This window comes from Canis lupus, chromosome 7 (genome assembly GCF_011100685.1).
Source record: "Canis lupus familiaris isolate Mischka breed German Shepherd chromosome 7, alternate assembly UU_Cfam_GSD_1.0, whole genome shotgun sequence".
Lineage (NCBI taxonomy): Eukaryota > Metazoa > Chordata > Mammalia > Carnivora > Canidae > Canis > Canis lupus.
Genome location: NC_049228.1, coordinates 80,861,950 through 80,884,344, shown reverse-complemented (window position 1 = coordinate 80,884,344; position 22,395 = coordinate 80,861,950). Strand labels below are relative to the sequence as shown.

General features: G+C 49.3%; 1 protein-coding gene and 1 long non-coding RNA gene across 6 annotated transcripts in view; one reads left to right on the top strand and one right to left on the bottom strand.

Annotated features, from left to right (window-relative positions):
* The window catches only part of MAPK4 (mitogen-activated protein kinase 4), a 148,612-nt gene that overhangs the window by 37,444 nt on the left and 88,773 nt on the right, over positions 1-22,395 (bottom strand). For 3 of the 5 annotated variants that reach the window (XM_038544006.1, XM_038544009.1, XM_038544008.1), the window contains exon 2: positions 18,430-19,827. In XM_038544006.1, the coding sequence (XP_038399934.1) occupies positions 18,430-18,975 (546 nt within the window). In that variant the 5' untranslated portion in view covers positions 18,976-19,827. Of the gene's footprint in view, positions 1-18,021; positions 18,196-18,429; positions 19,828-20,169; positions 20,296-22,395 lie in introns of those variants that run through there. The other 2 variants (XM_038544007.1, XM_038544010.1) reach the window with 2 other exon arrangements.
* On the top strand, positions 13,854-16,730 carry LOC111096845. Its single transcript, XR_005362745.1, has 4 exons — positions 13,854-14,051; positions 14,139-14,453; positions 14,779-14,982; positions 15,939-16,730. It is a non-coding gene; the product is annotated as an uncharacterized LOC111096845 (long non-coding RNA).

Below are 22,395 nucleotides of genomic sequence, written 5' to 3'. Positions count from 1 at the left end.
ATTTAACTTTTAAAGAAACTGCCAAAACATTTTTCAAAATGGTCATAACACTGATTTTCAGATATTAAGCCAAATTTGCATTCCTGAGATAAAACACATTTCGTCAATATGCATTTTTCTTCATATATATTGTTAAATTCAATGTCCTAAAATTTCATTTAGACATTTTGCACCTATCTTAATGGGAAACATTAATCTCTTGTCTTCTTTCCTTGTAATGTTTTTGTCAGGCTTTGCTATCACTCTAATGCTTAGAATGAATTGGGAAGTATTCCTTTCTAATTTTTTGAAATAATTTATAAAATTAGTACTCTTTGTTCCTTAAAAATTTGGTAGAATTCTCCTGTGAAGCTATTTAGGTCTGGAGTTTTCTTTGTGGAAGGGTTTCTAACTACACATTCATTTTCTATTTCTTATTTTTAAAATATATCGTTTATTAGTTCATGAGAGAGAGAGACAGAGAGACAGAGACAGAGAGACAGAGACAGAGAGGCAGAGACTCAGGCAGAGGGAGAAGCAGGCTCCATGCAGGGAGACAAATGCGGGACTCGATCCTAGGACCCCGGGGTCACACCCTGAGCAGAAGGTAGACGCTCAACTGCTGCACCACCCAGGCATCCCCACATTCATTTTTTTTTTAAATTTTTATTTACTTATGATAGTCACACACACAGAGAGAGAGAGAGGCAGAGAGAGACATAGGCAGAGGGAGAAGCAGGCTCCATGCACCGGGAGCCCGACGTGGGATTCGATCCCGGGTCTCCAGGATCGCGCCCTGGGCCAAAGGCAGGCGCTAAACCGCTGCGCCACCCAGGGATCCCCCCACATTCATTTTTAAAGTAGAGATAGGGATATTTAGGTTAACTAGTTCTTTAAAAAAATTTTTGAGATATACTTCCTATATCAGAAAATTCACCATTTTATTTTATTTTATTTTATTTTATTTTATTAAAGGATAATTTTTAAAAAAGATTTTTAAAATGTATTTATTCGAGAGAGAGAGAGAGAGAGAGAGGCAGAGACACAGGCAGAAGGAGAAGCAGGCTCCACGCAGAGAGCCCGATGTGGAACTCAAACCCAGGACTCCAGGATCATGCCCTGGGTGGAAGGTAGGTGCTAAACCTTGAGCCATTCAGGGATTCCCAAAATTCACCATTTTAAAACATACCATCCAGTGGTTTCTAGTATAGTGGCAACATTGCAGGACCATCATTACTAATTCCAGAACATTTTCATCATCCCAACACAAAACCTCATACTCGTTGGAAGTCACACTATTTTTCCCCAACTCTCAGCCCCCAGTGCCACTAATTTATCTTCTGTCTCTATGAATTTGTCTATTTTGTACAGCTCACAGACATGGAATCATACAACAGGTGGCCTTTTGTGACTGGCTACTGTCACTTAGCTAAATGATTTCAAGATTCATTCATGATGTAGCATGCATATCAGCACTTCATTCTGCTTCATGATGCAAAGAGCCAAAACCATCACGAAAAAGAACAATGTTGGAAGACCCACCTTCTGATTCTAAAAACTACAAAACTACAAACATTTAATTATCAGGATAGTGTACTGACATAAGGAGAGACACGAATGAAGCTGGACCTCTCTCCCATACCATCTACAACAATGAATTCAACAGGGATCAAAGCCTCAAACATAAGACCTGAAACTATAAAACTTTCAGAAATCATAGATGTAAATCTTCATGACCTTGGATTAGATCCCAATTGCAAAAACAACAAAAGAAAATATAAACTGGGTATCATCCAAATTAAAAAAAAATGTGCTTCAAAGGACAACACTAAGAAAAAAAAAAAGCAAAAGATAACTCACAGTATAACAGAAATTTTTTCCTGCAAATTATATATCTGTAAGGGATTTATATCTAGAATATATAAAGAACTTTTACAATTCTATAATAAAAAACCCAATTAAAAACAGGCAAGCGATCTAAACAAACAGTTCTCCAGAGAAGGTCTATAAGTGGCCAATAAGCACACGAAAAGATGCTCAATGTCATTAGCCACCAGGGAAATGGAAATCAAAACCACAATGCCACACCACCTCATACCCACTAGGGTGGCCAGAATAAAAACAAACAAACCAGAAATTGAGAAGTGTTACTAACAATCTGGAGAAACTGAACCCTTCTTGCTGGTGAGAATGTAAAATGGTGCCACCAGGTTGGAAAACATTCTGGTAGTTCCTCAAACAGTAACACATGACTCAATAATCTCACTCCTAGGTTTGTATCGAAGACAAATGAAAATGGAAACCTATGGACCCACAAAAGTTGGTTCATGAACGTTCACAGCAGCATCATTTACTATAGTTGAGAAGTGGAAACAACCCCAAAGTCCATCAACCAAGGAACAGATACAGAAAATGTGGTGTGTCCAAATATTTGGATGTCATTTGGCAATAAACAGAAGTGAATCAGTGAGACCCGCTACCACGTGAATGAAGCTTGAAAACATAGTAGTGAAAGTGAAAAGAAAGAATCCAGTCACAGAGGTCCACATACCATACGATCCTATTTATATGAAATGCCAGGAATACACAAATCCATAAAGAAAGACGGTAGATTTCTTGCCCAGGATTGAAGAAGGGGAGGATGGAGACCATAGAGAGTGATAACTCAAAGGGTTGAGGTTTTATGTGTGTGTGGGGGAATGAGGATGTTTTAAAATGGATTCTGGCTCCTAAATCTGGGAAACGAGCAAGGGGTAGTGGAAGGGGAGGTGGGCGGGGGGATGGGGTGACTGGGTGATGGGCACTGAGGGGGGTACTTGATGGGATGAGCACTGGGTGTCATACTATATGCTGGCAAATTGAACTCCAATAAAAAAATATACATAAAAAAATTGATTGTAGGGGCACCTGGGTGGCTGTCGGTTGAGTGTCCGACTCTTGGTTTCTGCTTAGGTCATGATCTCAGTCAGCACTGTGGGATTGAGCCTACACATCAGGCTTCCTGCTCAGCATGGAACCTGCTTGAGGTTCTCTTTCTCCTCCCACTCCTCCCACAACTCATGCGTGCTCTCTCTTTCAAATAAATTAATTCTTTAAAAATAAAATAAAAATTGATTCTGGAGACAGATGCACAACTCTGAATTTACTAAAAGCCAGTGAAATGTACATTTTAAATGGGTGAATTGTACAGTATGTTGATTACGTCTCCATAAAATTAGTTTGAAGGCCAAAAGAAACCACTGTTCTACTGAAATGAGCACCCTAGCTGGCAGCCTTCTCCCAAATAGCTGTGCACTGGGGCAGTGAAGCAGGCCCTGGCCCCAGTAAGTTTCCAGTGGGGAGAGATAGAAGGAAAAAGCTGTGCAGGAGCGCTGGGGAGGACGGCAGGTGGACATGGGAAGGTGCGAGCACTGTGAGAAGTGGGAGAATGTGTGGGGCCCACAGAGAAAAGGAAGGAACCAGGACACAAGGATTGCAATTTCCTGTCCAGGCCTCACCACCTTTGCTTACTGTGGGCCCCAGGGAAGGTCACAAAGCTGCTCTGTTCTCCGGCTTTCTTCATGGGGAAAGCAGAAGCAAGTGCTCCCCACTTCATGAGTCTCCCCTCTTCTCATCACAGAAAGTACCTGTGAGACCTTGAATTCTGGAGCCGAGTCCAGTTGCATCCGTTGCTGTCCAGGTCCCCAGGGGCAAGTCTGGTCCAGGCTCTGCTTCTCATTAGGGTCTTTGATGAGCCTCAGGGTTTCCCTAGTCCTCACAGTTATCAACTAAGGACAATAATTAACCTGACCTGCCGCCCTCAGAGGGTTTATGAGGATCCAGAGTTATCACTGGTGGGAAAGAACTCCCAGAGTGCATTACTATGAATTCCAGGAAAAATTTCAGGGTAGATATGATGATATTGATCCTCCCGCTACAGGAGCCATCAGCTGTTTACGCTCTCTCATTAGCATTTGCAAATAGGTCAGGGTCAGGGTTGAGGGCAGCTGGTGACCATAGAATAGAGCTAAGACAAAAGGCCTATAGGGACCACTAGGAAAATGGGAAATGATAAAAATTCATCCCCAAGAACATGAGTCCTGCTTTTCACAGCTGCCTAATTAAGCTCACTGCCAGGAGGACACGTGGTTTCTGCAGATGGTCGTCATTCTGCATAGAAGGTAGAGCAATACCATCTTCACGACCATACCCTAGGGTCTCCCACACCCTGGAAGCCAGCTGTCCAGGACATCTGGGGACACAGGAGAGACAAGCATGGTGCAGCAGGCAGAACAAGGAAAGGCTCCTCCTTTCCTGCTGCCTCAGACAACACGGGGATCGTGTCAGGTGTCTGATGGACAGCATAGGCAAACAAGACATCATGGAGGAGGAAAAGGAAGCAAGAATGAGCATCAGTGGCACAACGGCTTGCCCCTTCCCAAAACAGCTGTGCCAGGACATGCTTCCTGGCTGCTGCTCCACGTGCCTGGAATTGGAGCTGGTGGTGGACATCTAAAGGAGGACATCTGAGGAAGCCGGACCCTCCTCTCCAGTCTCCACAAGGGAAAGGGTGCAGGGGTAGGGGTGACAGGCGCTCACTGCTGGGATCCATTCTGAAGGGCCAACACCAACGTCTGTTCTGATTGGTTGTCCCAGGCTTACCAATCATTAAAATATTCTGAATATCAACCATACTGTGTAACCTCAGTACTGGAATCGGTTCTTGGTTAGATTGCAAAAGTGCCAACATTTAGTGGTTTGGCCTCCTTGTGGGTCAAACACACTCCTCCAAGTGCAGTACTTCTTCATCTGTCCATTCAGACAATTCATTCCAATAAAGGTTCTTTGACTTGCTCCCACTCTTCCTCACTCCCTCAATTTGTATCTTAGATGAGGAACTAAAGCAGGTCAGCTGCCTCAATAACATTCATCATTACTGGGAGAATTCTAGGTGTTGGAGAACACAGACACCTTCTCCAACTGTGATTAATAATCATTGTGAAAAAGAGCTAATATTGACCGAGTGTTTCCCAGATGCCTGATGTAGTGCCATGCACTTGTGAGAGGCAGGATCTAGTACTCTGAGGACGGAGCCAGCCCAAGGCAGGTGAAGCAACTCGTTCTGGGCCACACAGCACCAGTGAGGAGGCTGATCTTCCTTCCCAGGGGCACGGCACCCCAGAAGAGCCTGTCCCATGGTCTGCACAGAGGCAGCAGCGGAGGCAGGGCTGCCATCTGGGTGAGGAGGTAAGACACACGTGACACGTCAGGCACTGCACAATAGGATGCGGGATAGGGCCAGCGTGCACCTGCTTCTGGGCCAGATGCCCATGTGCTTCACCCTTGTCTCTCACAGATGGATCATTTGGACTTACCACTCTTTCGTAATAAATAAGTTCTTGGTAAATGGACTCTTGCAACAAACTTTTGTAACCTCCCACCTGAAAAGGTTACTGTGGTAAAAACCATGTCTGTTCCTGTTGCACATTTTTGGGAACTACAGAAAAATAAATAGAAGTGAAAAAAATCTTCTTTTTATTTATTATCTTGTCTAACCATTGTTGACATTTGGGAGTTTTTAACCTCTAGCCAATTCTAATGCGTCATTCTTTCCTTTGTATTTCAAACTGTTATGAATGATCACCATCTATACAATGCTGTATCTTGCTTTTTAAACCTAATCATTATTACATAAACATTTTCTATGCTATTGCAAACTCTTCAAAAAAACACTATTGAAAATAGTCGTATCGTATTCTATTCAGTGGATAAGCCAGTTTACTTAAATACGCCCTAATCTCCAACATGATTTTTTTTTAAAGGTTTTATTTATCCACTCATGAGAGAGACACAGAGGGAGAGAGAGGCAGAGACACAGGCAGAGGGAGAAGCAGGCTCCATGCAGGGAGCCCGATGTGGGACTCGATCCAGGGTCTCCAGGATCATGCCCCGGGCTGCAGGCGGCGCTAAACCGCTGCGCCACCGGGGCTGCCCTCCAATATGATTTTAAGTTTAGATGCTCATGTGTGATTTCACTCTAAGTGGTGGTGTTTGCCAACATCTGAGTTCTATGTATCAAGGGATTAAAGTGTCGCAGCTGGTCATGTAGTTTGAATTTGGCTTTTTTAAGCTTTAGGATGAGTTTTAAATTGTACTGAGGTGGAATGAGAGGATTCTGTAGACAATGTCCCTGAATCTCAACAAGGCACTTAGCTAAACCTGTTAGGATACCTTTGTGGACAGTGAAGAAACACAGATCAGATAACTCTACAATTATGTAAACTCACAACTGGTTGGACAACTAAATCCAAAGAATGCTAGCTTAGGGTCCGTGTCACCGTGGAGAGAAGTGTTGAGCGGCCAGGAGTGAGTCTAAGCTTTTCACCTAATCTTCTTTACACATTTTAAAATCAGTGATACAGGTGAAGTCCTAACAGAGAAGTTTATAAATTATGCCACTGTAAGGGATAAGATTATGTTGGAAAACAAAGATCCAAAAAGGTCTCATCATGTTGGAATATTTGCCTAAAGCCAACAAGATGAAAAACAACCATATAAATGTAAAACAGATAATACAGAACTTAACTGAACTTGGTTGGCAACGAGCTCAGGATGAGACAATAGTTGACAGGCTGCCAAAAAAAAGCCACGGTAGCACAAATAGTAAATTATTTATGGGGCAGAGATGTCACACTCTCACCGACTCTGCTGGTTCAATCCATAGTTCTGAAAGATACATTTTAAGAAAGTTCATGAAAAGTTGCAGGAGGTCAAAGGAAAGACAGTCAAGGGTAGCATGAGCTCTGGCAACATTATCATCTGGACAGCCGATGAGGCAGTGTAGCTCAGTGACTACAGCGTGGCCTCTGAAGCCACTGCGAGGCTGGGACACCCGACTCCACCATCTACTAGCTAGTGACCTTGGACAAGTCATTCTATGCGCCTCAGTGTCTTCATCTGTAAAATGGGACAATAGTAGCACCTCTCATCATCACCATTATTACTATATTACTATTGTTAGGGTGTTATAAGGACTAACTAGGTTAACACCTGTCAAGCACCTAGAACAGTACCCAGATGTGACTGTATGAAAACAAAGGGTGTCTAGGCTGCAGAGATTTAGAGGGGCATGATGGATGAGTTCAAGTTTGGGAAGCTAAAAAATAAAAAAAATAATAAAAAAAAAAGTTTGGGAAGCTGCCCTGAGGAGGAGAAATCATGCTTTATTCTGAGAAGCTCTTGTGGATCAAACTCAATTCAGTGGAAAGAAAGAGGCCTGGCTTCTTGATAAGTCAATAAGCAGTTAATGTGGACATACTCCCGGGCAGATACAGCACCCGGCGCTAGGAATACGGAAATGAATGAGATACACACTCTTCCCTAAGGGCCCCGATGTCTACTGGGAAGAGGCATGTGAAGGGATAATCACCACAGTATGGGAATAACTGCTTTGGACAATGGGAGGAAGGTGTGATTAAGTCCCCGGGAAGCAGGGAGAAGTTCTGCAGAGGTGGGGCTCTTGAGCTGAGTCTGCAGGGATAGTAGGAGTTCAAGTGGGAGCAGAGGAACAGCATGTGGGACCAGAACTGTCACCGACTATGGGATTATCCAGTGAATGGTGACAAGTTGGTGAAGTTACAGCACCAGGTAGGTGGGGTGGTGAAGCTAGAGATGAGGCTCAAAGAAATATACTACTGATGCACAAGGTCTCCAAGAAGTCAGGATAACCCTAGCAATGACCCCACCCCAGGCCTCCTATTTCTATACTACTGTCTCCTCAAAAGGCAACCACAACCACGGCTGGTTAAAGAGCTTACATGTTAGGTGAGAATCTAAAAGGATTTCATTCCATTTTCCAGTCACTCTTCTTCAGTATAAACAGAGGAATATCTGCCTATAGAGTAAGACAGTATCATGTTCCTGTGGCACTGACACCCTGGGAGTACCCCAGTGGAAGGACTAGAGCAGGGGCTGGAGCAGCTGGGATCCTCCCCATCAGGACTGAAGATACTATGTGAAAGGGAGCCCCCTCCTGCACATCTACTCAGCTATAAAGGGAAGGAGGAGCAGTGCATCGTTCAATACTTAGCCCCCAAGCTGTCCACTTGATCCCCCTGAATAGTATTGATAAGCGTGCTGACGCATATTATAATTCATAGATATTATGCAATGAATACTAACATTCATTAAGCACGCTACTAGGATGCAGAGATAAGTAGGTCTCCAACACTTTCTGCAAGGTGCTTACAATCTAGCATTCAAGGGTGGTCAGGTACATGGAGCTCTACATCATTAAATGTGAGGGCTGGTTGCTTCTGGTCATGATGGAGTGACTGGTCCTAGGTTTGCCCTCCTATCATAAGCAATGACAAAACTGGACAAACATACATAGTAGATGTTTCTAGGCACTGGACAATGGGCTGAGCGGTATCCCTGAGAGGAGGGAAGGAAATACACAAGATGAACTTCATATTCACCCTGGCACCCTGGGTAGACTTCCCAACCACAGTGCAGGAGGTGGGGGGAAGCAGAACATGGCTGACCTACTGATCTGGGGAAGTCGAAACTGGAGTTTGGGGCTGCTGAAGCATCTAGAGCTGTCAGGGCAGGGCCCTGGAGAGGAAGGAGCTTCAGCAGGGTGGGGGCCCAGAAGTTGGTTGTGGGGTGGGGCTCGCATAGATCTCTGGCTGTGGGCTGTGTTGTACACACACAGAGTGAGACTCTGATGTGGGCCGGCAGTGAGCAGCTACTTTGACACCAAGAGCAGAACAAGACTATCAGAGGTTGTAGAGACACAGGAACCACAGGAGTTCGGGTGTAGCTAGATGGGCTGCACGAGGTATTCCAGGGAGACGACAGAGAGGCCAGGCCCTGGGAGCAAGGCCCATGCTCTAGAGCAGGAGTTACTTTCATCCTGCCCTATCAGAGCCTAAGAATAAGCCTTAACAAGATTTAGGAGAACCATCTGTAGGGGAACTGCCTGCCAGAACAAAAACCAAAACTGGGTTCCAGATTCATTAAAGGAAGACAATATAATTCAGGCTCCCTTTCAGAGTATCAATTACGATGTCCACAAAGAAGCAAAAATTACCAGAAATGTGGAGAAGAAAGAAAATGTGACCCAAATTCAGGAGAAAAAAGGAGTCAATATTAAACAATCTGGGGATTTCCGTTTTTGAACTGGCAAAGACTTTAAAGCAGCTATTTTAAATTTGAATTTAAAGGAAAAAATGATCTCAATGGATGAAGATGGCACATCTCAGCACATAAAGGGAAACTATGAAAAAGGAACCAAATGGAAATTCTGGAATGGAAAAGCATGTTATCTAAAATGACAAATTCACCAAATGAGCTTAATAAGAAATCAGAGATAGCAGAAGAAAGGATTAGTGAAGTTGAAGACAGAACCACAAAACTTATCCATTCTTTTTCTTTCTTTAAGATTTAATTTATTTGAGAGAGAGAGAGAGAGAGAGAGAGAGAGAGAGAGAGAGAGAATGAGCATATGAGCAAGCAAGCAAGGGGAGGAAGGGGACAAGCAGACTCTACACTGAGCACGGAGCCCAACATGAGGATCGATTCCAGGACCCTGAGATCATGACCTGAGCTGAAACCAAGAGTTGGATTCTCAACCAGAACTTATCCATTCTTTAAAAAGGACAAAAAAAAACCCCAAAAAAACCCCAAAACGCTGTACTATCTTTTGGGGCAGTACCAAGCTGATTAACATACATGTAATCAGAACCCGGGAAGAGAAGAGAGAAAAAATGAAGCAGAAAAAACAAAACAAGTGTTGAAATGTCCCAAATAAACCTACAGATCCAAGAAGCGCAGAGAATCCCAAATAAAATAAGCACCAAGAAAACCACCCCTGGGCACATCACAGTCAAGATGTTGAGAGTCCAAGATGTTGAGAAACTAATTCTTTAGTTTCCTGGAATCTGTGCTTTAGGGGGGCTTTTCTTTTTTTCTTGATCTGTCCAAGGTCAAGAAAAAAAATCTTGATAACGAAAGAAAAAACCCCACATTACAGACAGGTAAAATGATGTGAATGAAGACCTGCTCTTCAAAAAGAATAGGAAAACAAACAAACAAACAAAAAACCCAAAAAGAAGAGGGACGGGATATAAGGCAATGGCATCTATAAGTACTGAAAGATAAAAATATCACAGATTCAGAATTTCATGTCCAGGATGTGGCTCAGCGGTTGAGTGTCTGCCTTCGGCTCAGGGCGTGATCCCAGGGTCCTGGGATTGAGTCCAGCATTGCGATCCCTGCACACAGGAGGAGAGCCTGCAGGTGGGGAGCCTGCAGGTTGGGACCTGCTTTTCCCTCTGCCTGTGTCTCTGCCTCTCTCTCTCTGTCTCTGAGGAATAAATTAATAAAATCTAAAAAAAAAAAAAAATTCATGTCCAGAGAAAACAAACTTCAAACAGGAGAGCAAAATAAAAACACTTTGTAGATAAAGCAAGACTGTCGGCAAAGCCTGTAGTGCACGGACTCCACCCCTCTCCAGTGTGGCTGGCAGGACGCCAGCTTCCTGTTGGTGAGCACCAGGTGAGCAGGAGGCTGGTGTTGAAAATAAGGAGGGAGCTCCTGATCCCTTTACACTTTTTTTTTTTTTAATTTACTTATGATAGTCACACAGAGAGAGAGAGGCAGAGACACAGGCAGAGGGAGAAGCAGGCTCCATGCACCGGGAGCCCGACGTGGGACTCGATCCCAGGACCCCAGGGTCATGCCCTGAGCCGAAGGCAGATGCTCAACCACTGAGCCACCCAGGTGTCCCCTTTCCTTCCTATTTTAGTGATAGTCACACACACACACAGAGAGAGAGAGAGAGGCAGAGACATAGGCAGAGGGAGAAGCAGGCTCCATGCACTGGGAGCCCGACGTGGGATTCGATCCCGGGTCTCCAGGATCGCGCCCTGGGCCAAAGGCAGGCGCCAAACCGCTGCGCCACCCAGGGATCCCTCCCTTTACACTTTTAATCAACAGCTCACACCCAGTGGAGACGCAGACCCACAGCAGTGAGAAGGGTGAGCATTGATAGGACGAGGAAGGCCAAGTGCGGCTGGCATGCCCTGGTGCAGTGAAGTCAGCAGTAGAATAATGAAATGCTGTAAACTGCCTGGGAAATAGGCATTGCTCCAAGCCCTTGATTCCCTCTCTCATCACCGTGGCCTCACTCCCGGATGCTCCTCGATCTCGCTATGATCTGGCAATAAAGGGTCAATTCCTGGTGAGCAGGGCACCTCCAGGACACGGCCGGCTGTAGGCCTCTGGCTGGCTTCCTTTCCCATTGCTGGTGTGTGGGCCCTGCCCATTGTTAAAAGATTTTTAATATCGCCCTGGAGCTAAGTGGGGTTGCGTCTCAGGGCGGTTGCGTCTCAGGCGTCTGGGTATGCTGTTCTAGGAGTATACAGAAGAGGACCCCAGAGGCCCAGGGACACAGTGAAGACCCCACTCCTGGGGCGTGGGGCTGCATTGGGCAGCAGGTAGGGAGACACCGAAGGCCAACAAAATTAGCTTTCCAAATTGGCCTGAGTGTTCAGGGACACTTGTCCCTCTACTATAACCTCTGTTCTAATCCCCTAGGTCATGTTTTTCCCTTTTAAAAAGGGATATTTCATAGCCTTTTAAATAAATCTTTTCAGCTCCACTGATTTGGAATAACACGCTTAGCAGCTTAAGAACTTCTAGCTGGGCCTTCAGCAAGTTGTCTTTCCACAAGCCCATTTTCCCATGAAACGCTGGCCCTGGGGTATGGCTGGGCCTCTGCCAGGGCCAGCACTGAGGACCCTGGCCCTATTCTGGGATCTTGGGCAAGCCCTTCCTCGCTCCCTGCACACAGGGACCTGTACTTCATTCCCTCCAGGTGCAATATGGGGATCATTCGAACAAAATATGAGCTCAGAAGACACCAAATGGCCACTCTCTCAATCAGCAGCAAAGAGTCTATTTCAGATGCAAGAAATGAGCATTCCTCCTCTGAGGATGTTTCAAGGGAATCTGTGCTTTAGGGGAGCTTTTCTGTATGTCTGCCCAGGCAGACGGGGGAGGTTATGTTGGCCTAGACAGACAAGAAGCCTCGAGAGGAAAGCAGGGGCCAGGACGGGGGGGGAGGGGTGAGGCGGATCAACACAACACACCAGCATAAACGCTGCCAACTGAGGCACCGTGCAAAAAGCTTTTGGAAGCTGACTGCGCATGTTCAACGTCAGGCACCTTCCTGCCTCCGTCGGGGCCTTGAACCACAAGCTTAATGAACTATGGTCGTCTGCCGAGCCCTCGATCAAACAGCCTCACTGAGCTGTGAAGGCAATGCCTGCTGTTAAAGAACACGGAGTGGAGCAGTTTATACCAGAACAAAAAGTATGCGTTTTCTCAAACTGTGTTCATTATCACCTCACTATTGTGAGAATCACACCTAAATAGAACCAATGCTCCTTCAAAAACAAAACAAAACAAAACAAAACAAAAAACACTTGGACATTTTGTTTTTTATTATTTCTTAAAGATTTTAAAAGACAGCATACGTGGGATGGGGCTAAGGGGAAGGGTAGAGGGAGAGGGAGAAGCAGAGTCCCCACCGAGCATGGAGCCCGATTTTAGGACCCTGAGACCTGACCCGAGCTGAAGGCAGATGCTTTACTGGCTGAGTCCCAGGCGCCCCAGAACCAGTGCTCCTTTTGGTGTAGATCACTGGTTTGTGCAGCTTTCTAGCAAACCCGAGTGATGGCGGGCAGGCCAGGCAACTTCCAATGTGAGGTGATGGAGAACCCTAACAGTCATCCTGCCAACAACAATCGTCACTGTTCTTGTTGCCCCATCCCCACCATTAACGATCTCCTTTAGTTGAAAAGTGTCTGCTGCAAATACCGCCCTGTTATCTGGGCCTTGTTAGCCTTGGTGACACTAGTTTGAGAACCACGGTTGCCAAGCGCCAGCAAACACATCCAGGCATCTGCGTTCCATCCACAGACAAGCTATTCTGCGTCTTCAGATCAGTGGTTCTTGAAAGTTAATCCATCAGAAGCAGCCGGGGGCTGGTTAGGACGCAGCTGGCTGGGCCCCACCCTGCGCTTCTGGGTCCCAGGCCTGAGATGGAACCAGGACTTGGACCTCCGGCAGGCCCCCGGGGTGAAGCGCAGGCTCTGCTCCGGCGCCCACACTGAGAATCAGTCACTGTACCCTTTACCCCTAGGGCGCCTCAGTGAGCTACAGACATAGGCAAAGTGTGAATGTGATCTGAGAGGAAAGGAGGTCTGCAGACAGAGGGCTCTCAAGAGAATGGGGTCAGGGCGCAAAGATGGGCCAGGCTAACACGACACTCGGACCTTCTCCGGTGATTCCAGCAAACACCAGCGCCACCGTTGGCCGTCCACATTCCGAGGGGCCTCTTACTCTGGCTCTGTCTCCTGGCTGCTTTCTGCCTGCTGCCCCCAGAGGAAAGGCAAGTCTGCTGGCAGGGCCCTGGCAGCCCCAGTGAGGATGCGAGGTGGCTTCTCCCCTCCGCAGGGGTGGCCCCTCCAGCAGGAAAGTGTGTGTACACAGCTAATCTGGTGGGCAGCGTGCCGCAGGCTCTCGGGAGTTCCTGACACCAGTCGGAATTCACACAAGACTCAGCGAAGTCTTAAACAACATATTCCCCCCTCTTTGGAAATCATCACTTCCTAATGGGATAAATTCAAAGGAAAATGTGCCCCAACTCTTCGGCACCCTCTTGACACAAGAACTCCTTAGCAGGCGGGCTGGCTGAGGATGCAGGCAGAAAGGGCTTCATGACAGGAGCAGAGGCTGGGAGGCCCCATTCAGGCAGGGCTCATGACTCGCCCTGTGGCATGTCAGGAGCCGGGTCTGTGTTCCAGCAGCGGGGGGTGGGGGTGGGGGGCTGGGTGGGGACCCACACCTGAATGTCCACGTGGAATTATCATGGCCTCTACGGGGCAGATGGTTCTCAGTGATTCAGCCCTTTGTATATCTCGAAGCACCTGACATCTTCCCCTTTCATGTGACTCTAACAAGAATCCTAGGAAATAAGCAGAGCAGAACAGTGACCCTGTCAACAGAGAAGACGACTGATGAGAGAGGTGAGAAGAACCAGTGGGCAGGGAGTTGAAGCGTGTGGGTTGGCCACTTTATTTATTTATTTTTAAATTTTTATTTATTTATGATAGTCACACACAGAGAGAGAGAGAGAGAGGCAGAGACACAGGAGGAGGGAGAAGCAGGCTCCATGCACCGGGAGCCCGACGTGGGATTCAATCCCGGGTCTCCAGGATCGCGCCCTGGGCCAAAGGCAGGCGCTAAACCGCTGCGGGGTTGGCCACCTTATTGAGACCCTGAGTGGGCCTCCTGCCCTTCTCAGGCCTGGGTTTTGTCATCTGTGAAGTGAAGGGGATGGACAAGATGGTGGTGAGGTCTTCTTACAGATCTCATTCAGGAATGAGATGCACGGAGCCAGGCCTGCCTGACGTCATGCCATCAGTGAGGTAAGTGACACAGAGACAAGTGCTCCCCATGCCACTGAGAAGCCCGCAGAGTACCCCCACGGCCACCTCCCTGACAGTGTGGGCTAACTGGGAGCTCCAGCTGCCCTCCGGACCTGGCAAAGACCCCCAGGGAGGGGTGGTAGGAGAGACCTAGAATATTCTCTGGCTGTGTGCTGACGCCCCAGCCGCCAGCTGCTCACTGGAGAAGAGGAGGCCATTTCCTTTGGCACCTCCTTCGCCAGAAAAACTCAGTGGACACTGCCCCATGGCAGGCCCCATGCGAGATGAGGGATGTGGAAGTGAAGGAGACTCACTGTCCACCCAGGAGGAAGTCACAGTGAGGAGAAGGAGACTGGCTGCTACGTCCCACTGGGCGGGTTGTGCTCAGCCAAGGGGCCACGTCCAGCCACCAATCAGAGCACAAAGCCTGTCCCTGGAACTGGGCTGAATCAGCCTCGAAAAAGGAGTGCCCTTTGATGACCTACACAAAGGTGCTGGCTAGGGGCCAGTGAGCACTGTCTCCTTCCAGGTGAGTGCAGGATCCATAAAACTTTAGGGAGGGTCAGACTTAAACATTTTTTCTTTCTTTCTTTCTTTCTTTCTTTCTTTCTTTCTTTCTTTCTTTCTTTCTTTTTCTTTCCTTTTTTTTTGGAGAAAGAGAAAAAGCACAAGCAGGGGCAGAGGCAGAGGGGGAAGCAGACTCCCCACGGAGCAAGTTATCTGATGTAGGGCTCGATCCCAGGACCCTGAGCCCCCCCGGGTGCCCCAAGAAGGGTCAGACTGAGAGCAGCTCCCATGTAGACATCATCCTCCACACACAGAGGGGACAGCAGATGCACATGTCTGACCACATGAAATCAGTGAACCCCAGTAGCTTCCTATCTGTGATGTGCTGGTAAATGACCACTCCCCCATCTGTTCAAGATGGTCACCAAGGCCAACTGGGCCACATCTCAGGCACAGTGATCTGACTCGCTGGGGAAAATTAGATGAACACAACATGCCCTCAAGAACCAAGGGGTTCTCAGCCGAGGGGAGCGTGGGAGAGGCAGACACAAATACCCATGAGACATGGCAGGGGATAGCTGATGCTAGAAGATCCAGGTTCTGGGCTGGGAAAGAACCGACAGGGCAATTCAGAGGAAGAAAAGACCATTCCCAGCTGGGCACCAGTAGGTCCTCCTGGAGGACATGGCTAAGTCTCAAGAAGGCCCAGCTCTGGAGTGCCTCCCGCCACAGGCGCCGATCATCTCACTGTAGCCGGTTCTCTCCATTTTAAAATGGACCATTTGCCCCAAGTGCCTCTCAGCATCATGAGGATGAAAGGAGAACTGATTTAAATGCACCAAATACACAGTTTTGTCATCACTCAGAGAAGAGACAACACCTGAGGGAGAAGGGGTGCGGGGGCCACCTGCCCGATGCGGGGCCACAAGAACGCCTCCTGGGCTCCCACTGGCTGCCATTTTTTTTGACTTCCCACAGCTAATTTTATTGAAGAGACTCTGAGAAGAGTAAGTCAGAACATCTAAGTCCTTCTGCATCAGGAAAATGAAAGTCCCCACCAGAGAGGTGTCTTCCCAGCCCTGAGTAACCGCAGCAGCGCCACATACAGCCCAGGCCCACTGTGCTCAGCAAACACTCCTTAACAGAAACCCATGGGCTCCCTCCTACTTCCCAAGGGGCTCTGCATTCCCGCTCCATTTTAATGTGTAACCACAAGCCAGAGTGGGGCAAACAGCATCTGCTATCATCCCTGCCCAAGGTGGGGAGACCAAGGCTCCCAGAGGGCAGGTGAGGTCCACGTCCCCAGCCAGCACTGTCAGAGAGAGCCTGGACCCTCCCTCCTCATCCCCCCACACCGGGGTTCTCAGAACTGTTCCACAGCCAGTCTTCACCCCCCCCAACAAATCACCTTTCCTAACCTGAGGGAAGAGCTACTATGTGCTGTTCAGGGTACCTTCCCGGGAATGTGTCACTTAGTCAAACCCTTTCATCCAGGGAGGTCCTAATTTTACTCCCAAATGGACTGGTTTATTCCAGTTCTGAAAGTGGTTTTGTGCATCCCAGAAATAAGTATCATGGGTTCTCTGCTACTTTTACCAAATAAGAAGTGACTTGGGTTCAAACCTTCAGTTTGGTTGTTTGGAGTCATTGCTTCTCAGAAGAAAGTGAAGGTACAAACAGCAAACGGTATTAGGAATAATAATAATTAAAAAAAAGGAATAATAATAATAACTATTATTATTACTTTTTTTTCTACTTTGGATACTTTTTTTTCACCATGGATACATTTTTCTATTTTTTTTCATTTATTTTTTATTGGTGTTCAATTTGCCAACATATAGAATAACACCCAGTGTTCATCCCAAGTGCCCCCATCAGTGCCCGTCACCCAGTCACCCGCACCCCCCACCCACCTCCCCTTCCACCACCCCTAGTTCGTTTCCCAGAGTTAGGAGTCTCTCATGTTCTGTCTCCCTTTCTGATATTTCCCACTCATTTTTTTCCCTTTCCCCTTTATTCCCTTTCGCTATTTTTTATATTCCCCAAATGAATGAGACCATATAATGTTTGTCCTTCTCCAATTGACTTATTTCACTCAGCATAATACTCTCCAGGTCCATCCATGTTGAAGCAAATGGTGGGTATCTGTCGTTTATAACACCATGGATACTCTTGCCCACAAAGTCAACTGTCAGTTTTGACAGCCGGCCTGGCTGCACGAGGGGGGACAGGGGGCAAGCTCTTAGCTATGGCCCCAAGGAGCTAGAGCTGGTTGTGCTGATTTGGGGTCTGAAATCTGGGCTGGAGTCCCAGTTCCAGCCAGGGAGCCCCACATCCCTGTCCCCCGGATGTCCTCCCACTATAGCCACACCAGACAGGTCAGTGCCTTTTGTATGAGCCTGTGACCTTCTGGCCACGGGCAAGGAGAGCAGAGGAATGGGGCCCCAGAGAGAAAGCTGAAGCCCATTCAAGGTCAGAGCTACCCTCCCTTTTCATGACCCACCTCAGCCCCTTGGCTGACCTACTTTCTAGGGAATGTTTTCATTCTAATAAAAATTCATGGTTCAGAGGTTTTGGCAGAAGGCTAGAAATCACCCTCCCCAGCTCTGTGGAGGGGTGCCTGGTGACATGCGCTCAGGCCAGATGCTCAGAGGCTCCCCCTAAAGTGGCAGGAACCGGGAGTGGGGGGAAGGGAATGTCAAAGGACTCCCAACTCCTGCAGGGAGCAGTGGGTTAGTGAAGAAGAGCCCTGGGGCCTTGAGCACGAGCATCAGTGTAGTGGGGACAGCTTTGATCTCTGCGGCTGGGACAGTGGTTGGACACCCTGAGACACCTGTAGCCTTCCTAGGACACCAGGAGGTCAGGGCATCACGGGACCTGGGGTCCGAGCCACTAGCTGGACGGTGCATGCTGAGGATGGGTGTCCTCTGTCACCAGGAGGCCGGGACATCATGGGACCTGGGGGCCAAGGCACTAGCTGGATGGTGCATGCTGAGTATGAGTACCTTCTGTCCACACACAGGCAGAATGGGGCACGGGGCGGGGGAGGCGGCGAGCTGACCTGGAGCACAGGGCTTGTGCGGTGGGGAGCCAGCCGGGAGCCCCGAGAAGGCAGGAGAGGTGCTACCGGTGGACAGCGGACAAAGATGATGCCAGAGCAAGTTCTCCAAGCAGGGTTCTAAAGCCACGGGGTGCCGAGCTGGGAGAAATCCTGGTGGTCACCTCCTCCAGCCCCATCTCATACAGCTAGGAAGTCTGAGTCGGGTGGCTGTGGGGTGCAGCACGATTAAGAACCAGGCTACCACCCCCACCCCTGCCTGGCCAGTGGTCTTTGTAGCACCGTGCGGCCTCCTCCAGGGCAGGACTCCAGCCCCGCGACTCCAGTGCAGCCAGGAAGATGCTCCCGAAGGACCGTGAGCACTCCTGGGGCTTCTGCAGCACCCACACCAGCCATCCCGGCCACACATACCTTGTGTGAATAATGCTGGTCAACGATGCGAGCCAACCCGAAGTCCCCAATCTTGAGCACAAGGTCCTCTGTGCTGATGAAGATGTTGGCGGGCTTCAGGTCCCTGTGCAACACATTGGCCGAGTGGATGTACTTGAGGCCGCGGAGCAGCTGGTACATGAACAGCTTGGCGTGCTCCTCTGTCAGCGTGCCCTGCTCCAGCAGCCGTGCCAGGTCGGTCTCCATGTACTCCTGGACGATGTAGGCCACGCTGAGCTTGAACAGCTCGCCCTGCAGGTCCGCACCCTGGGGTCCCAGCACCTCGTACACCTTCACGATGTTGTCGTGGTCCAGGCGCCGGATGATCTTGATCTCTCGGAGCGCGTGCTTCATGCTGCGGGCATCACTCAGGATGATCTTCTTCACGGCCACCTTCCGGCGGGCCCTGCTGTCCACGGCCGATAGCACCAGCCCGTTGACGCCAAAGCCCAGGGGCTGGAAGTCAACAAAGCGGCCACCAAGGTCGTACCCGTAGACACTGGCGATGCAGTCCCCCTTCTCAGCCATGGTCGCTCAGTGGTCAGGGGCTGCCCGTGCGAGGAAGGGGTGGTCGGCAGTAGCCAAGTCCCAGGGCGCGGCCTCCCTAGCACACCTCATTCTGTCAAGTCCCGGAGCCGAGGGCTGTTTTCTCTCATGACGGTGTCACAGCCGCTGGCTCCCCGGGGACAAGAGCGGCATGCGTCCATGCCTGCTGAGCTGCGGAGAGCGAAGGATCAGACCAGCCCCCTCACCTGCGCTGGGCGGGCTGCGCCCCCCCGAAGCCCAGGGTGGCTCATGTTTCTTTCCAATGCAGCATCTTGGAAAGAAAAAACAGTCTCACGATCTACAGGAAGGTCAAGTTTTCCACCACGACGAACCTCAAGGTAAGAGATGCAGACGCCGTCCTGCCGGCGTCCCGCGTGGGCAGCTGCTCCTTCGGGTGGCCATGCAGGGTCTCGGCAGGCCGCACTCCTGAGCTCATGAAGGTCCAGACTCAGCTCAACACAGCCTCTGGCAGCTCGGGTGCCACTCTCCGTCCTGAGCAGGAGGAGGAGATCCCAAGCAATGGCTTCTGGAGGCTTCCGAGGGCTTCCATCTACTTCCTCCGGTCCCCTTGCTTCTGCGACCCAAACCAGGCTGCCAAGCACGGGCCAAGAAAGCCGAGAAACCCACCACCTGCCTGGAGCTCCTCGCAACGAGCTGCGCCTGAGGCCTCAGAGCCGGGGGGCTCCCCACGGCCACGCCAGGATCCTCCGGGGGCTTCAGCTCGAGCAGCGTCCTCCGTTGCCCCCGCCTTCAGGCCGCCTTGAGCAGGACTGGGTGCTGCCGGGCTCGCAGAGGCTGCAGGAACGCGGCATCCTTCAGACCATGTCTCCTTTCCTGTCAGAGAAATAACACTGGGTAAATTTCCACTCCAGCTTCCAACACCTCCCCACGTGCGTGTCCTTTGTGAACCAGCCCGAGTGTCATCTGATCTGTCCAACCAGCTGAAACACTGCTTGCTCAGGGGATTCCAGGCTTTGCTGCTCGGCCACCCCTGCGTGTGCAGTGCTCCTCTGGAAGAGACAGAAGATGGGTTGATTTGATGGGATCGTCAAGTGGTGAGTGGGGTGCCGAGTATGCAAATGCCTCCCCCCAAAGGTTGACGCGCCCACGTGGTGGGTGGGAACAATCCACTCTGACTTGTAAGAAATCAACTTGTTATGCTCTCCAAACACCTACCTCATGACTAGCTGGGGGGGTTGCCAGTACAAAGTTAATTAGTTGTAGGCAAAAATAAAAGGTCGATGACTTTGTTTCTCTCCTTGGACCCCTTTTCTTCCCTCGTTTGCAAATGTGTTTGAATACCTTGAGAGGAAAAAAAAATGAATACCTTGAGAGAATCTGCTGCACGTGGGTATTTAATTACGTGTATCTCTTGCTTTTCATGGAGGTGGCACGAGCACACACACTAAATAAGACGGCTCTCACTGCCCCCCGAACAGAGGCCTCTGTGCTCTGGACTGGCCTGTGAGCTGTGCAGGGAGCTGGACACAGCAAGGACTAGAATCCTAGCCTGACTGCACCCTGGCGGCTGCTGATGCAAATTACAGGCAGAAGACCCAAGTAGGGAGAAGAAACCTGCCGAACAGACAATGTAAATTCAGGCCTCTCGGGTAAAGGCAAGGCCACAGCTTTAAAGGTGGGGGCGTTTTTTTATTTTATTGTTTTATTTGTTTAAAGATTTTATGCATTTATTTGAGAAAGCGAGTGTGTGCAAGTGTGCAAGAGCAGGGGGCAGGGCAGAGGGAGAAGCAGACGGGAGCTCAAGCCCAGGACCCAGGATCACAACCCGAGCTGAAGACACATGCTTCACCAACTGAGCCCCCCGGGTTCTATAAGTTTGTTAAGTCCACAGACACTCGGAGAACCAGCCCTGTACCACTGGGTACCCTGCCCCAAGGAGTGATGTAGCAGGGCTATTTCCTAGTTCTCATCATCCTGAGGGGCCGTGTGGGGATGCTTTCCTATCTGAGCTTCGCACAATTCTGCACCTGATAGATGAGGTGAAACAACAGTCAACTCCATGTCTGAGATTCAGTGAGCAACTGAGGGGAAATAGATGATCTGAAATAGTCCCTAATCAAGACTCCTAACTCTGGGAAACGAACAGGGGGTGGTAGAAAGGGAGGTGGGCACGGGGTGGGGCTGACTGGGTGACGGGCACTTGATGGGATGAGCACGGGTGTTATTCTATATGTTGGCAAATTGAACACCAATAAAAAATAAAAAAAATAAAAAGATTCAAGACACAATGGTGAGAAAAAAAAAAGAGAGAGAGAGAAAGAAAGAAATAGTCCCTAATCAGACCCCTCTGAAGGCTGCTGATGAGACACATTTACAAGGGCCTGGAATACAGAGACTACTCAACAGATGTTAGCCAGTGATGACTTTGGTCAAAATTCCCTTGCACTTGAGTAAGACGTACCTACTACTCTAATGCTTTGTCAGGATCTTCAGCAGTTCTACTCTGCATGTTTTTATTGGTTCCAGCAGCAAAACAGCCTTGGTCTTACAGAAGTTCAGACTGGGGCCCATCACTGGGGCTGGGGCTGGGGCTGGGGCTGGGGCTGCCCTCCCTGGCTAATCCCACTAAGAGTCACCCCTGGCCATTCAGCGGCCAATCATCCTGCTGAGGGGGTCCACCAGTGAGTCATGGACACCCAATACAATGCCAGCACTTCTGCTGAGAGAGAAGGATTCTGGCCTAAGTCCTCACTTTGCAGATGAGGGCACGGAGGTGCTGAGGGACACCAGGTCGGTGCTTCGGGCACAGACAGCATTGACAAACGTTCGATGAATTGAGAAGTGAGCACCATTCACTCAGGATTCCCCGCCAGTTAGAGACGGCGCTGGGACCACCCTCTGAGCCCCACTCTGCAGCCCATGCGAGGTCCACCCCCTGGGTACCGAATGCCAGGGAACCAAAGGACCACCCAGTGCCCCATTCCACCTGACTCCACTGCCCGACAGCAACGGAAACCACGCCGGAGCTTCTTTCTCTCAATACCCACATGCCCGGCCCAGCTCCCAAGGGCACAGCAAACAGGCAGTTATATCATGTCACTTTATGAGAGGAGACACGTAAGCCTTCCTCCTTTGCCCACTCCCACTGGGTTGTAAACAGACAGGGCTGAGCACCTGAGCAGGGACGAGGTGACATCACCGGCAGCAAGAGCAGGATTTGTTCCAGATCAGCTGCAATGCAGATAATCTGTGAATAATTAAGAGGTGCTTTATTTATTTTTAAAACTCCTTCCTCTTCCTCTCACACGGGGGAGGGCCTGTCTCCCTGGTGCATGTGCTCATGCGTGCGGGTGGCAAGTGGTCTCCTGACGCGCCGTCAGCTCTGTGGGCAGGTACCAGCCACCCTGACCCCTAAGTACACTCGTTCGACTCCTGCCTCCC